The sequence below is a fragment of the Pseudochaenichthys georgianus genome, chromosome 15, assembly GCF_902827115.2.
Source record: "Pseudochaenichthys georgianus chromosome 15, fPseGeo1.2, whole genome shotgun sequence".
Classification (NCBI taxonomy): domain Eukaryota; kingdom Metazoa; phylum Chordata; class Actinopteri; order Perciformes; family Channichthyidae; genus Pseudochaenichthys; species Pseudochaenichthys georgianus.
In genome coordinates this window covers 35,766,358-35,784,242 of record NC_047517.1, presented here as the reverse complement: position 1 = coordinate 35,784,242, position 17,885 = coordinate 35,766,358, and the positions used below count along the sequence as shown (strand labels likewise).

General features: G+C 42.0%; 1 protein-coding gene across 1 annotated transcript in view; it reads left to right on the top strand.

Annotated features, from left to right (window-relative positions):
- Positions 1 to 17,478, top strand: part of b3gnt2b (UDP-GlcNAc:betaGal beta-1,3-N-acetylglucosaminyltransferase 2b) — a 35,429-nt gene extending 17,951 nt beyond the window's left edge. Inside the window, exons 2-3 of the mRNA XM_034100693.2 lie at positions 3,530 to 3,702; positions 13,579 to 17,478. Of these exons, the coding sequence (XP_033956584.1) occupies positions 13,604 to 14,797 (1,194 nt within the window). The 5' untranslated portion in view covers positions 3,530 to 3,702; positions 13,579 to 13,603 and the 3' untranslated portion in view covers positions 14,798 to 17,478. The remainder of the gene's footprint in view (positions 1 to 3,529; positions 3,703 to 13,578) is intronic.
- Positions 17,479 to 17,885: the final 407 nt, after the last annotated feature.

Below are 17,885 nucleotides of genomic sequence, written 5' to 3'. Positions count from 1 at the left end.
AAATGATTCCACAAACAACAAACAACATAATTATTACATTCAAACAAACTACTTGTAGTAGATAACGTACATTATTCCAAAGTTTACATTACATTTGAATAATAACACGGGAGAAACGGAGCCTCTCTTTTCCCCTCTCCCTCCCTCTCCCTCTCTCTCCTGACAGCACGTCAGTTTCTCATGCAGCTCCTGCAGCCCGCTAAACAGAGGGCGGGGCTTCAGGTGATTCTGCAGAGCTGCGTGTCTCGGTCAGACTCAGCAGCTGATCTGATCTCTCTCTCGCGTCCGGTTATACTTCACTCGCGTTTATGTCCATATCGATCAGATCCAGCTCTCCTGGTCGGCCTTTATAGAGAGCACCGATCAAACTATTGAGAGTGAATATCGGCCGATAATGACCGGCGGCCGATCGATCGGAGCCTCCCTAATTATTACCAGACATGTTGACCGTCAGGTTTTGAATTTACCGGTTTTTAATAAATTTTACCAGCTAAAAACCGGTAATTACCGGCTAACGGAAACCCTGCTACCTATGTGTTCCCAGTATTTGGCCACTCAGTGATGTAACTGGTGGTTCATTGGTACTTGACTAATGTGTAAAGGTGGTCCCCTATTATACTGTTTTTCATCTATATATTATAGCTCTCAGATATATATGAAACATGTCTCTGAAGTGTTTGGCTTCAAACACCAAACAGATAATTGCAGCATTACCCATAATCCCCTCTGTTTCAGCCCTGTTTCCAAAGTGCTGATTCTCTGTCTGTTACTTTAGATGAAAATAAGGAGCCCCTCTGAGAGACATTTGGTTACAAAGAACACAATAGGCGCTTTCACACCGCAGTACTTTTCCCACAAAGGGTCATGAGAACTTTGTTCATCAGAACTCTTTAGTTCTCATGAACTAAGTACAGATCGCGTTCACACCGCAATGAGTCCCAGGGGGAGGATTAGGCAAATGAAGCCGCTGACGTCACTTCCTCTGCTTTGGGTTTACTGGCAGGCCGCAAACCACTTCACTGCGTATACTGCCGCCCGAAGTCCCCGGAGTTGGGGACTGGCTTCAGTAGAAGCTGAAGCCTTCAGAGTAAATCGCCAGAACGCTGACACCTCCTCATCTCCACCGCTCCCATGTTTTATTTTTTGTTGCCATAAGTTAGTCTCTCTCCGTTGGTGCGTGGGGCTAATGCTAATAATGCTAATGCAAGGATAATAAAATGGCGTCTTCACAAAAGTTTCTGGGAGTTTTACGGGGCGTGGTTTGCAATCCGCCCAGCCAATCAGACATAGGAACCTTTTTCTCCCACGAAAGTCCCTGCTCTCTAGCAGGGACTGAAAAGGGGGTAAAAAGATTCTAATTAACTAATTTTAGTTCCGGCTCTTTTTGGTGCGAACGCGACATTTCGGAACTAAAGTGGGAAAAGTACTGCGGTGTGAACGCGGCTATTGGTACTCTGGGAGGAGATTCAGGTGATACTGTCACCTTGGTTGCTGATTGGCTAATGGTTACACAAGCCAAAACATCGTTATGACATCACTTTCAGACAGGTTTTTTATAGAAATGCATCAGGACACAAAGTGAGAGAATCTTTTTACACAGAGGTTACACATGTTGATGTAGAAGAGACATGAAAAAGTGGATCTTGCATAATAGGTTACCTTCAATTTCACATCCAGTAGAGTGCCAAATACTAACCAGATGTTTATATTTAGTTTGCAGGTCAGGTTTATAAAACATGCTTTCAATAGGAGTGTGGTGTGTGTACACGGCTAATGTTATTTCCCCTTTTTTGGCTTCCTTCCTGTTTACACACCTGTTTTTATTTGATCGCAGCAGCTTAGAAAAATTGTTGGCTCTCTAAACTACTCCATCAGGAGTGCCAAGTTGAGTTTGCAAAAGGCGTCTAGCTGTGAGGGAATGAGTCCTGTTTTCCCCATGGATATTTAAATGTGAAAAGAAAATGTTTGGTCATTTAAAGGGGACCTATCATGCAACATGCACTTGTTGATGTATTTTATACATAAGGATGTGTCCCAGGTGTGTCAGGGAACTCACGCAGCGTCAGAAAATAAAACCCTCTCTCTTTTCCTCCGTACCCAAATCTCTAAAAACGGGGAACAACGGAGCTGATCCAGATTTGCGTCCGATATGACGTAATATCTGAAATGTGGACCCACGGCCCAATCAGAAACGTTGCTATCAGAAACAATGCCCGACTGCTTTGGACGTAATATGGTCGGTGTTTACATTAGCATCGCTAACACTCAGAGCTAACCTGTGCTGGAGAGCATGTGTGTGAAGAAGCAGGAAGTAAAAAGGAACTCACCTTGTGGTATAACCGGCAAGAGAGAAAGCCTTTGAGCTCCAAACTGTTTCAGAGAGAATCCTTGATAATCCATGATATGGCGTTTCATCACGGCAGCATTTAGTTTAGACGGTAGCTGCCGGGTCCCGCATGAGCACTTTTGAAACAGGAAGTGAAATTGCTTCGGTGTATAATGCTGCATAATCAAAGAAATAGAAAACATTTGTAGAAAAAGACGAAGATAGATATATTATAAAAAAACATTTACAAGAAATTGGAAATGTACAAAACCTTTAAATGCATGCCAAGTACACACAATCTGAACAGGACATTCATAACTTTCTTGTCTTCAAACGGGAATATCGGGGACATCATCAGGTCTCCGGTGATATGGGCGTTGTTTTGGACAGAAAGCAGGACGGAGCGGCATGCAGCGGCTTGTCTGCATGAGTCTGAGAGCCTCAAACATAAAGAGCCCTAAGCCTGGGAGGGAAACTGACATGGGAGAGCTCAAATGTCTGTGCATTCAATGAAAATCCATAACAACGACTATTAGAGCAGAAGAACATCTGCAACTCTGTCTGGGTCTTTCATGTTTCATGTTTCGCCCCCAGTAAGAAAGTGTAACTGTTTAAATGGTATATAAAGTGTATAGGGTTGGTATCTGTTTGTGTGTTGAATGATACCTTTGTGCAAAACTTGAGGTATTGTTGTCTTGATTCCATCTCTGGAAATTCATTTTTGTTTTAAATCAGCCCAACTCCATTTAATTTTCTGTAGTAACCTGATGTATTATGTACCATTATGTACTGACAAACCCAGTGTCATGTAGTCGCTCTGGGTGTTTAGAAAAACCTGCTTTTCAGGGCCAGATAATGTCATGTGAAACTGCTATAACTCAGAACAACAAGCCTGTGAAACCAGGTCAGTATGTGCGAGGTGGATGTCTAACCAGGACTGAAAAACAGTTAATCAGCATGAGACATCTCCTGGGTGAGGCTAGTTAAGTTGTAATGGAGAGTGAAACTAGATTGTGATCGGTTACCTAACCATCCGCTCTGTTACTGAAAGAGAGAAACAGAGTGGAGACCTGTTAACAAAACATATGAAGCTTTGACTTCTCTGCCAGCCAAAAGTGAATATGTTGCATAGGCTAACTGTTAGCATTGTCCTTTAGCCATGCTCCTCTCAGCTGTTGACACACAGTTTTAATCTGGTTTCAGGTTTGAACCTCCCCCTCCCTCCCTTCTCACCGGCCTCCCTCCCTGATCCTCCCTCCCCCCCTGATCCTCCCTCCCCATTGGCTGCTGTTCTCAAGAGGGCGGGACAAAGAATGGGGTAAGAGCTGAGAGGAGCCAAGACGACACAAGCGGAGGAAACCCCCGAACCTGCACAGGTAAGACCCTCACTCACAGCTTCAGAAACACAATGTGACACTCTCAAACATGCATAACACATTATATTTCCCAAAAGCTGTGTAATATGTGTCCTTAAAGGTGCTCACACTTAACAATAAGTCAAGTAGGTTTACACATGCTAGGAATTCGCTTTGGTGTGTAATGGTGATGTTGTATAACGGTAGAAGCAGTATAAAAACTATAATAACATTTACAAAGACAAAACATTTAAATTAGATTCAATATGTGTGAAGATGGTTGATTATGTGTTCAAGAAAACATCACACATTTCCCTTCTACCATTTTTGAAATGTGTCAGAACCCTCTGCTGAAACTCAGACACACACACACACATACCTTTTTTACCTGCCACAGCCATTGTTTTCTGTTTTCTCACACCCATCCCCCATGGGGTGAGACGCCTCCCTTCTGTTGACTTTATCAGGTGAACACAGTAATGTTCAAACACTGGCTTGCATTGTCTGGTCAATGAATGCCAGATATAATCACAGAGCTGCAGTCTCTGATGATTAATGAAACACAAAATCTGCATCAAAGTCCACCTGGCTCTCCTGCTGCTGCCAGGGTCTAACCGGCACTGTCAATGAATGGTCTGATCGTGATAATATATATATACAAGCAGATTTTTTTAAAAGATTAGGTTAGCATTTGTAAGAAAAACACCGTCACAGTTCAAATTGTGCTCTCTGAGTTGAAGCGTATTTCCCTCTGATTTGTGCTGCTAATTTTTCAGTTCTGATTCATTTTACTAAAAGAGTGCCTCAACCAAAACAAGAAGAATATTCACTTTGAAACACTAAAGAAACGAACTTTACACCATAACAGCTTTTCAGTTCCACGCGTTAATCTATTGTGATCGATTGTCGTGGAATAGTCAGGAGGCTAGAAAATGAATTAAAAAACTTTGTCTGGTAGAATGACGCGGCATATTTCCTTTTTGTATTAAGTATTTTACATTAAGTTCAGTCCATTGTGAAGCTTGGTATAAGTCAGGAATATATTGTTAAGCATCACACAAGGCCTGCATGACGCATGAGACTGCTATTTTCATAATTCAACTGGGTGATCATTCTTGATTTAAATTGTTTACTAGTCATTTCTATATTAGACTAATTTAATCCTGGCAGGAAATGGGAGTGCTTGAGTAGAATCATGAGGTACTTCACTTAACTACAGTACATTAAATTACATTGCATTTAGCTGACGCTTTTATCCAAAGCGACTTACAATAAGTACATTCGACCAGGAAGACACAACCTTGAAGAAAACAGAATCATATAAGTACATCAGGTTTCAAAGACAGTACTAAGGTTAATTTGGTTACTTACTACTGATGCATAGTTTTTGTTTTTGGCAAAAGTTGCAACTAGAAAACCACAGAAACCACAGCAGCATCGAAACAGTTTGCATTTGAATAATGGAGGGGAAACACGTTGACTTCGTGTGAGGGGGGTTGATTCAGTCAAAGATTAAAAGGCTTTATTTGTCACCATGGCTACAGTCAGGATCCTCCAACAATGCAAAATACAATAAACGTATTTATTAGGGATGCACGATATTGGTTTTTCGAAACCGATTTCGATAACTTCATGCTTCTCAAGACCGATACCGATAATAATATAATATATATATTAAATGTACCTGTAGTTTTTGCACACCTGGTGGTAAAAAAGAGACTAGTAGTGAGCAATTGACATGAGCATTACTACTATGAACAAAACAAAGCCAAGAACAGTTCTGACTCTTCAAAGTGACCATATTTATTTTCCCAAATAAAGTTCTTACCTTTTTCAAAAGCCTCGTCGATAGGTAAAAGCCCCGGTGCCTTTGCAGCTGGCTTTGGATTCGCCGCTAGTTTAGCAGCGCAGGTGTCTTCGTACGCTTTTAACACACCATCGTAGCCATGGCGATGTTTCAGGCGACTAATCGGGTTGGAAGTATTATAGCTCGTTGCCTTTTTCCCTCCTCGTGGAACTTCTGCATTGCATCTGTTAATACAAATAGCAAGCGAACTATCTAACTCTGAAACTTTGAAATAGTCCCATACTACCGACGACATGTTTGTTTACTGTCCTGGCTTCACGGCCGCAAGGCAAGGCAAGTTTATTTATATAGCACTTTTCAATTCAAAGTGCTTTACAAAAAATTAAAGACATTAAGCATTAAAAAAGAAAAGCTAATAAAATAAACATTAAAAGGAAAAATACATGGATAAAAGTTACAGTGCAGTCTAAGATGTGAATAGAGTTGCAGCGGACCTGCAGGTTTCTGGGAGTGTGTTCCAGATACTTGGAGCATAATAACTGAACGCTGCTTCTCCATGTTTAGTTCTGACTCTGGGGACAGAAAGCTGACCAATCCCTGAAGACCTGAGAGATCTGGATGGTTCATAATTTAGCAGGAGGTCAGAAATGTATTTTGGGCCTAAACCATTCAAAGCTTTATAAACCAGCAGCAGTATTAAATCTATTCTTTGACACACAGGAAGCCAGTGCAAAGACTTCAGAACAGGAGTGATGTGATCCACTTTCTTAGTGTTAGTGAGGACTCGAGCAGCGGCGTTCTGAATCAGCTGCAGCTTTCTAATAGATTTTTTAGTGAGACCTGCAAAGACACCATTGCAGTAGTCCAGTCTACTGAAGATAAAGGCATGGACAAGTGTTTCCAAATCCTGCTGTGACATTAGTCTTTTAATCCTAGATATATTCTTTAGGTGATAGTAGGCTGATTTAGTAACTGTTTTAATGTGACTGTTGAAACTCAGGTCAGAGTCCATGACTACACCTAGATTTCTGGCTGTATCTGTTGGTTTGAACATTGCAGACTGAAGCTCAGCGCTAACTTTTAAACGTTCTGCCTTGGCTCCAAAAACCATTACCTCAGTTTTATCTTTGTTTAATTGGAGAAAGTTCTGACACATCCAGTCATTTATTTGTTCAATGCACTTACTCAGTGTTTGAATTGGAGCATAGTCTCCTGGTGAAATTGTTACGTAAATGTGTGTGTCATCTGCATAGCTATGGTAACTTATTTTGTTGTTCTTCATTATCTGAGCCAGTGGTAGCATGTAGATGTTAAAGAGAAGAGGCCCCAAGATGGAGCCTTGAGGAACCCCACATGTCATATTTGTCAACTCAGATGTGTATTTACCTATAGAAATAAAGTTCTTTCTATCCTTTAAGTAGGATTCAAACCAATTTAGAACTGTTTCCGAAAGTCCCACCCAGTTATCCAGTCGGTCTAGTAATATGCTGTGGTCAACAGTGTCAAACGCAGCACTGAGATCTAATAATACTAACACTGAAGTTCTGCCACTGTCTGTGTTTAAGTGGATGTCATTAAAGACCTTTACAAGAGAAGTCTCAGTGCTGTGGTTTGGACAAAATCCTGACTGGAACACATCCAAACAGTTATTTAAATGCAAGAAATTACTCAACTGTTGAAAAACAACTTTTTCAATGATTTTACCTAGAAATGGCAGGTTTGATATGGGCCTATAATTGTTCATTACTGAAGCATCAGTGGTTTAATGACTGCAGTTTTCTGTCACAGCCAGGCATGAGTTAGGGAGCGCTGGATTTGTGAAAAACTCCCCTCTTCCTAAACCACTATTACCACAGTACTGGCAAAACGGGAGGAGCCGAGTGAAAAACAAGCGCCCCTCATCCCAATCTACCCACACCGCAGTATATTTTTACCCAACAAATATATTGTATATTATCAGGGCTATTAATACTTTTATCGGGTTTATCGGGATGACGTCATAATTCCTAATATCGGACCGATAATTATCGTGCACCACTAGTATTTATTTATTTATGTGCAAGGTCCGTTTCGTGCTGCAAAATAAAAACCTAATTTGGGATCAATAAAGAATATCTAATCTAATATGTTATTGCAGTACATAACACTCTGTATACTGTAGTATACATGGAAATAGGGTAGTATACATATATGGAAATAGGGACTATAAACAGAAACAAATGAACAGTGTATCATATTTGAATGGTGACACTTCAGGGGTTTAACTTATATCTGCTCTGTTTTACGGAATTAAAACGAGTCTGCAATAGTTTCCAACATCTTGATCCAAACACAGATGGTTACCGTCTTCTCAAACAAAGTACCTGAATCAGTGTTCGATGTATTGTCAGCACTGAGACAGCAGATCTCCAGGCTGATGCAGGTAGGTGTATGTTTGGCGCTGCTCGACTGATGCTTAATTAGACGTCGGGAAGCTGTGGTCTTGTCAACATGTTGTTCCTTTTTACAATTACCCCTCCTACCCACTCATTTCCCAGAAGTCTCCTTGTTTGTACGGGGATGCAGAGGAGAAGGAAGAGTAACCATCCATTTAGAAAAGAAAGGAGGCTGTCTGTGCTGTTCCTTTTTCCTTTTAGTCATACATACAACCCCGATAGACCATCAGGGTGCTGCTCTCTGTTTGCATGTAAATGTGAGCAACATTTAAGAGAAGAGGAGGAGAGGGGGAATAATGACAGGGAGGAAAGAGAGCAAACAGGCTCAGCAGTGCAGACCTGTTGCTAGGAGAGAGAGATGCATGATACAGAGGCAGGATGTGCACGTGCAGCGGTGCAGAGGAAGATAAACACTCTGAAGCACGAGTCAATTATACATGTGTATACCAAGATCTAAGCAACATTTTCAGTAGAAATGTTAGCATGTGAAGCTCTGTCTGTAAGCTGTTTCTCTTTGTTCCTTTTTTAGACTTTTAATATTAGTCACAATCGGAGATTTCAAATGTCAATTAGTTGGTCTGCCACCAAAGTGTTTTGCCAATGTATCCATTTGTAGAAGGAACAATAATGAATCATCATATTTTTATTTCATGGATTAATAATTTCAGTCATTTTCAAGGAAAAACGACCGATATTCTCAGCAATATGATTCCCTGCTTGTTGTTTTTATATATTCATGATAGTATATATTTCTATATGGCTCCCTTAAAGGTGGGGTAGGTAAGTTTGAGAAACCGGCTCGAGATACACTTTTTGTTATATTCCGAATGCTCTTAACATCCCGACGGCAATGAATATCTGAAGTGCTTTGGCAAAAAACGTCATCTGTGGAAGCCGTGGCGCTGTAAAAAGCACGACCAATCATCTGCCTCGGCCCGGCTAAAGTAACTGGATGGCCTACCTGCCTGTCAGCCTTCCATCTGGGCACAAACTTATCTCGTGCCCTCATTGGTCATGTGCGCGTTCGTGTGTGTTGGAGGAGGGGCTCTGTGAGGATGTGGCAGATTTTCTCCGGCTGTCTATTTTCAAATTCTAGCGCACTCGAGCTGGTTTCTCCAAAATTACCTACCCCACCTTTAAGACTGGTTTGAAATACTGTTCTTTATTCACTACTTTTTAATACATACTCGACTTACTACTAATCGTCATGTTATAGTCTTACATCAAACTGAAATATCCCAGTATTGGATGGATTGCAGTACACTGATGTTTTTAACGATCCTGACTTCTCCTCTAGCGCCACCATATGGTTGACCTTTTTGATTTTAAGTGAATAGTGAATAATAACAACTTTTGGATGGATTGTCAGTAAATGATGCTCGATGCATTCATTTCCCGACATCAGCTGTACTTTGTATTCATTTGCAAATATCAGCAACATGCTTTAGTAACATGGCAACATCAGTATGTTCGCATTGTCATTGTGAGCACGTTAACATTCAGCATCATTCTGCAGGTATCACAGGGATACTATCATGGTCGCAATCTTTTTCTTTTTTGCTAACAAGGATTTGACTTGGCAAGGGTCAAGAAGTAAAATAAATAACAGAAAATGCAATATGTATGAACATAATATCTCCCAGATGTGGAGACATTTTTGTCTGTCATAACTCGCCCTCTGGCATGTTGGCTGACAGTCAGAGCAAAAGCTGCACCTTACTACCATCCATCATATATTTCTATCACCAGTCGGATATCGTTATTTAGTTTTCTCTGGTTTCAAGATGTTGTTTATACATGACACACGTTGTTTGATGTTAATATCCTCACAATTAAAATGTGAAAGTTAGAGTAGGGCGTTGTGGTCATGAGATAAGATAAGATAAGATAGGACTTTATTGATCCCAATCTGGGCCATGTTTGTGTTGCAGCAGCATAAAAAGACATGGCATTGTACAATAACAATTAAAAGACAAGAAATAAACAAGAAAGTAGAAAATATACATGTTGAATTTACAAATGAACAACAACAAGATATAAAGCAAGGTGTTGTATATACATAAGTATGTGACGGATGGAATATTGAATATTAAACTGAATATATGTCAAATGTGTGATTTTATTACAAAAGAATATGTAGATGGTGGATGATCTTTGTTGCGTGTCTTTACTCCTCCCTCCTATTTGTTTCCTGTCTGTGCTCTTCTGAAAGCTTTCTTAAAAATCAGTTTGTTTTAATAATCGTGGCTCGTTTAACGTCTGATTGCTGGCCTAGAAAGGTTATTACCGAGAGAATTTCAATAATAATAGCTTTGATTTATATAGCGCCTTTCAAGGGACCCACGGTCGCTTTACAAGTAATAGGGCAAAAACATAACAAACAAAAGTCAGACAGACAAAACAACAGATCGATTTAGGGGCCGAAAGCCTTGGCAAACAGATGGGACTTGAGGGCCTTTTTGAAGGCGTCGAGTGTGGGGATGTTGCGAATCTCCGCAGGGTTCCAGAGGGTGGGGGCTGCCAAGGCTCTGTCCCCGAAGGTTCGCAGTTTGGTGCGGGGGGTGGTAAGCAGGCCAGAGTCTGAGGACCGCAGGTTCCGGGGTGGGGCATGTGGGTGAAGGATGTCCGATAGGTACTGGGGGGCAAGGGCATGGAGGGACTTGCAGGTAAGGAGGAGGACTTTGTAAGATATGTGGGACTTGACCGGCAACCAGTGTAGGTGGATGAGGGTGGGAGTGATGTGCTGCCACGGCTTTGTGTGCGTGAGTACCCTAGCAACACCGTGTTGGACATACTGGAGAATGATGTTGTCTATCAATGACTGAATGATATCCCTACGAGTGGCTTCTGCAAATGTAGTCTAGGTGGAAGCACGAACAAGAGGAAAGAAATGTGGAATGGGAGGCTCAGAAAGGAAATGAGGCAGAATACAGACATTTTTAGTAAGAGGAGAAAAGAATGTAGTCGGTGGATGTGTGCGCCTGCCAAGCAGAAACCTGAGGCAGACCCCCACCTCCTGAAAGGCTGTATTGTTTGTCCGGACCCTCTGCTCACATGCTGTCCTCATTTCTGTCTTTTTTTGTCCATTTGAATCGGCCAAAAAGGGGAAACCAGGGTGACAATACATCCTCAAATGACATTGAAACTGTCTATCAACCATGTTATTAAGTAAACATGGTACATCCCTAAACAAAAGACACATGGCGGTATTCAACGGTAGTGTGGCAAATGACTTAACATCAGTATAGGTTACAGTATAACTTTCATTATGGTAGATAATTATACTAATTGTTTTAGTGTATTTAGTTTGGACTGAAGCTTGACCTCCCAGTCTGTCCGTGCACATGTCCTATTGGATAACTGGACTGTTGTTGGTTTGGATGGAGTTTAAAGAATAACCCATTTGTGCCTCAATACTATATTTACAATAAATAAAGACGTTTATTCCGATTGGTCTAAAGCAGGGGTGTCGAACTCAAATACACTGTGGGCCAACATTTTAAAAAATGGTGCTAGTCGAGGGCCGGACTAGTTCAATGTTTATTGCAGAACTTATTGAAATGAACTTATTGCACATATTAAACCTGGAACTAAGAAAGCTTACATTATTGCCTATAAAAACAACATGAAACATGAAATAATCAGTTGCTTTCATTTCTTATGGCTCGATCTGCAGCTTTTCCTCAGTCATTTCTTATGAGTACATTTTTCCACAGGCCAACAACAGCTTCAAAAAAACTATTTCCCTCAAAGAGAAACCAAACATGTCCTGTTGTCGTGAGAGAGAAAGTGCAGAAGGAAACATCCATTGAACTCAGTGTGCTGCTCTGGGATGCTAGCTCAAGCTGATACTTGGCGTCTCATCTCGGGTGAGAGGTCATCAATGTGTGGGCTCAGGCTCTGAGCGGAGGAGACTCTCAGGATGGAGTGAAGGTGTGCGTGCAATATACCGGCTGGCCAGATCTAATGGTAATTAAAAATTATCCTGCGGGCCGAAATTAAATCCACCACGGACCTGATTTGGCCCCCGAGCCTTGAGTTTGACCCATGTGCTCTAAAATCTTGAAATCTTGAACAGACATACTTTGAAAGTGATAAATAAAAGGTTATATTGTGTTTATTGAATGTCTTCCATATTACATATGTTTGCAACACTTCATGGGGCTTCTTGTAGTTTCTGAGATGCAGCCATTTTCTTATCACGCTATATTTAGTCTTTGGAAGCATGGGTGTTCTTTCTGAAATACTATTAAATATAATAAACAGAAGTTATGCGTGTCCAACAACCAGATATAGTATAATGAGGAAAAGTCCCCTTTTCTACCAGACGTTTTAATGGATTTATTGTTATTTGTATATATTCGTATGGTGTGTGTTTGGTTAGGAGAAAACTTCCACAAAATGGAAATCTAAATTTCACTTGGAAGCACAAATTGTTAGTGTGTTTTTAATTGGTTAACTTGACCAAAAGCAACACGTTAGTGGGATTGTATTGCAGAAATACTGGACAGAATATTTGTGATCTAACTCGTGGCTAACAGGTTCAACCCCAACCATCACCTGTCTGACGTGTATTAGAGACAAACCCGCTTCTGTTAGAGAAAATACGAAGTTGATTCCAGATATTTAGTCTCTTCCTTAGTTCCCACCAGCATTTTTAATCAACGTGTCCATGCATCCTCATGACTCTGTGTCACAGTGGTCTTGTGGTTAAAACACATTTTCCCTACTTCCGTTCTCAAAGAGATAAGTGATGGAACTGCACACTTCCCCATCGCTCCAGCCCTGACTGAGAAACGGAGACTTTCCCTGAAATGGAAAGCGCATGATCATTACCGTGAGCATCGATTTCCCATCAGGGATTCCTGTCAGGACTGACCAAGCTCCTAAAAGGCGTGGATGCATGACATATCTTCGACAATCAGGTCTTCACTGACAGTTAATGCGACACAGCGCTGTGACTGGACAGCCGTCGGTTACAAGGAAGTCATTAAATGGACTTATTGTTGATGCTGTAAAGGAAGTTATGCATGCAAACTCTTTGCATTGCAAACCTTAGGAGAGACGGGTAACTTTATCGTCTACTTCCCATGACTCCGTGCATGTGACAATTATTCAAATGATTTGATTTGTTTGCTTATTCAGGTCAGCAGCTGCTTTCCATGCATTTGCACCGTCACCCTGCTGTTGTGTTTGTGGACAGTACGTTAATACCGTGTGTATTCTGAAGTGTTTTTTATTGATCTTTTTTCAAAAATCTAATCTGGTGCATATGTTATTTCTAAGAAGCGCAACACAACCAGTATCCAAACTGTTTAATTTAAGGACCTAGAAATTGTAGTCTTCAGCCATCTCAGCCGTCAGCTCTCGAGGTCCAACGATAGCCTTGAAATTAGAGCCGTGACTCCCGAACTTCACGCTGATGACAGAAAGCAGCTCCCTGTATGGCATGTAATAAAAAAGCATTTGAAACTTGTATGTATAACCACACAAACTTGAAATACAACTTCTACAGTAAAGAGTCCATTTTGTCCACGAGAAACCAGACAAAAGTCCTTCCGGGTTATGAAGCCACCTTGATACGGTTTAATGCAGCGAGCTAGGGACCCAAAGTATTGTCCTTCTCCTCATCTTCTTCGTCTTTCTGTGTCTCAGGTGGTGACGGGTGCAGGACTCTGTCATGGCGCTGCTGTGGAGGAGGTTGAAGCTTCTGGTGACGGTGATGATGGTCAACCTCTTCATCTTCATCATCATCTCCCGACAGAGCAACCAGGACAAAAACGACCGCAACAAAGTCCACATCCCCTCCAAACCCTTCTGGAGCAAACTGGCTCCCAGCGCTGCGTACTGGAACCGGCAGCAGCAGGTCCTGGACCTCCAGAACAACCCGGTCCTGGTGGCCAACTACAGCTTCGCCGACACACCCGAGTGGTTAAATGAGACCGGGTTGATCTCCGACCCCTGCCAGGCTAACGTCAGGGTGACCACGCAGGTGAAGGACTACAACTCCCTGCCGGGGCGCTTCAAGGACTTCCTGCTCTACATGCACTGCCGCTCCTACCCTCTGATGGTGGACCAGCCGGCCATCTGTAAGCAGCCGCCCTTCCTGCTGCTGGCCGTCAAGTCCTTAGCGCCACACTTCGACCGCCGACAGGCCATCCGTCAGTCCTGGGGCCGGGCCGGGCTGATAGCCAATCAGACGGTGGTGACCATCTTCCTCCTGGGCAACGCCACGTCGGGGGACCACCACCCGGACCTCTCGGAGATGCTGCGCTACGAGAGCACCCGCCACAAAGACATCATCCAGTGGGATTACAGGGACTCCTTCTTCAACCTGACCGTCAAAGAGGTGCTGTTCCTGGAGTGGATCCAGACGCACTGCCCCGGGGCCAAGTTCATCTTCAAAGGAGACGACGACGTCTTCGTCAACACTTTCCGCATCCTGGACTTCCTCAAGGGCCTCTCGGAGCCCAAAGCCAGGGACCTGTTTGTGGGCGACGTGATCACAAACGCTGGGCCGCACCGGGACAAGAAGGTGAAATACTTTATCCCGGAGAGCATGTATGTGGGGATGTATCCTCCGTACGCAGGAGGCGGGGGGTACCTGTACTCCGGGGACATCGCTGCTCGCTTACACAACGCCTCGCAGCACGTGGCGCTGTACCCGATAGACGACGTCTACACGGGGATGTGTCTGAGGAAACTAGGGCTGGCCCCCGAGAAGCACAAAGGCTTCAGGACCTTTAACATAGAGGAGAAGTACCGCTCGAACCCTTGCGCCTACAAGAGCTTAATGCTGGTTCACCCCCGGACCCCGCAGGAGATGATCCAGATCTGGGCCTGGCTCAGCAGCCCCGACCTCAACTGCCAGTGATGATACTAAAAAGACATTTTGAGGATGGTTCAAAGACAATTATTTTATTTTGAACAGGGTCGCGACTTAAGAGTTGGCAGCTTTAGTTCAGATGTTATTAAAATGGTCACATGGTTAAAAGTCGATGCCTCTAGAGGAGAGGAAGGATGTGATGCCACCAAAGTATTTTGACTCGATGTCAGGCGTACGTCGACCCTAACCCTGCTTCACTGTCGAAACGAGCTTCACCAAAAGTGACCGCGTCTTTCTCTGCGTGCACATATTTATCGCAACTATTTATATGGCCTTTGTAAAGCTTTAACACTGTGTGTGTGTGCTCTGCGACGGGCCGTCACACACTGTCCAGTTTGCAGCACTCTCGACTGTATAAACGTTTCCAACGGTAAATGAGACCGAAGCTGAAGTTGCTTAAGTCACGTTTATTGCTGGAGGAGAGTGTGAGGCGAACACGCCCTCGTAACTGTTGCTGGAGGATTAGTTTCTGCTGCTATTCCCATCCACACTCCCTAAAGTATTTCCACGTGGATCGCTTCCACTCACACAAAAACTAGTTTGCTTTACCTTAACTCCATCTTTCAGTTTCGGTAAACCCCAAACGGTTCAGTCTGTATTTGATGGACCTGCAACCATTATGTCGAGCTGTGTCTCGTTTCTTTTTAACTGGTAGATAATGTTGCAGCAATGAGTCCGTAGAGCTTGAACCCGGTGTGCTTTGAGGAGTGGATGCGCGCTTTGCTTTCAGGGAACAGGAATGTGAGTCCGGCTCTGTGCAGCTCAGCAGGTCTGGGCTTGGTTTTGAAATCCAAATGCTGGTTAATTCTGCGTCAGGTTCTCGTCTTACACAAAAGGACAAAGCTCATATGCACCCAAGTGCTTTTCTCTTCACACTGCTGAGCATCCGTCTGTGAGGGAAGTGTTGGTAAATGTTGCTTTAATGTCAGAGAATCAGAGGCTTAACATCATGTCCAAGTCTCTGCAGCGTTCACTGATCATTTAAAGGCTTCATTTTAAAAATGTTACTGTTTTATGGAGGAAATGATGTCTTGTTGTCTTCGTGTTGTTGGTGAATGTTCAAAATGGTGGATATTATGTTAAGGCTCACTACTGTACAGTCTTTAATAAGAGAAGTGCTGCACATATTCAGCTGTATGTGAAACAGTCAGTGAGAGGTTTCAGACGCACATTTTTAGATATCTCAGTGAAGGAGATGCTTCTGTCCGTTCTCAACCCCATCGGAGAGATCTGTCACGTGAATGTATGTCTGTACACATATCTAAAGCCAATCCTCTGATTTATGTCAGTTCAAAAAGTGGATTTTCTTCAGTATTTCTTCTCCAAATGTCCCTAGACCTGACCTATGACCTTCAGTGTGAATCTGGTGGAAACACTTTAGATCCTCGGCCTCTGTTAGAGCGCCCCCTGCTGGTCAGGAGGGTGAACGTGTAAGACTATTAGCTTTACACACACTGATCAACTCCATGACCCAAAACTGGAGTGCTCGACCTATTTCATGCATATAATGTTCAAGAATCACATTCATTATGTCTATTTTTGACTCCTCTGAATCACCAAATGATCATTTCGAACAACGTATGTCTCCATTTTTGTGTTTTTTTTTTTTCCTATATCGTTGTCAGACATTTCGGTTTGGCTTTACAAGAAGTTAAGACAATCACGGTGAGGTTATTAAAGGTTATTTGTGTAATTTGGGTTGTGTTTAATAGCTGCTACTCCAGTCCGTACACAATATAGGATTAAAGAAACCCGAAAAGGTAACGAGTGCAAACGAGAGCTAAGAACAGACTGAAGGCTTAAATGACTCTCTTCACACACCAGTAATAGATTACATTGTGCTGCACACAGTTTGTGGCTACTTGAAATGTTTACATGCTTTTAAAAGTAATCATCACTTCATAAATGTTGCTTCTGTCTGATGATTGGCTGTAGAGGTCATTCCTCGAAACGTGTTGTGTATGTTTCACAGTCTGACGTTCACTTTGAATTGAATGTTGATATTCAACATTTATCAGTCACTGCGCTTTTCGTTTGGAATGTAGCTTCCCACAGTTTCATTTGAAGGACCTTCTTCCTGTGTGTACACACTCAGTGTTTCTCTGCGCTCAGCAGCCAGGATGTCATTTGGTTGAGCTTCTGTAGCTGTTGTTTCAGTAAGCTAAGTGTAAACAACATATTACCATCTATGTGCATAGAAATGTAACTGAAGCTCCAGGATTGTGGAGGGTGATGTATTACTCAATACGACAGGGAATTGTAAATCAAAAACAAAATGGCAAACTAGGGGGGAAATATCCAACAAAAGAAGAAGTTATCATGCTATAAAGTGTTTTTAATTAGTCAGGATTTATCTCAAGTCCATCCTTTTGAAGAACTTTGGCTAAATCCTTTCTTTAAAAACCATTAACGCATATTTACAATTGTTCAGAGGACTTGTAATTGAATAAAGCGTTTCCGTGTTACACCAGTCCGAGGTGAATACCAAATCTGTGCCTGATGTTTGCTTGTGCTGTAAGTGTAAGATTCATCCACGTTCAGTGTGATCGCTTTTTTTTTATACCTAGAATGACTTGATAATTTCAATAAAGTAATATTTGCTGTTTCTGTATATACTGTTCTATGCATTTTTATTGTGAACCAAATAAATTATGTGAAGTAAGCGTGAAGACGGTTCGTTCATCCATTTTGTTGTACAATTACTGTTTTTTTTAATTGTATATATTTTATAATAGTCATATTTTTCTGAAAACCGTCTATTATTTTACATTCCAGGGTTCTTACGGTTATTAAAAACCTGGAAAGGTCATGGAAAACAATATTTTTCCCAAAGTTTTGGAAAAGTCATGGAAATGTAACTAAAGTCGCATCAAATATAATTAATATTTTATCTAATCGCCAAAATAGTAATACTATAACGATAATAAATACTGTATCGTATAGTAACGAAACGTAAAATGGCATTTAACTGATGAGGTATTTTGCTGGTGAGAGATTTTAGTTGCTTTAGCGTGTAGAAGCTAGTAAGCCTACTATTTGATTTGTATTAGATGGGCAAAACATGTTTCATGTTAAA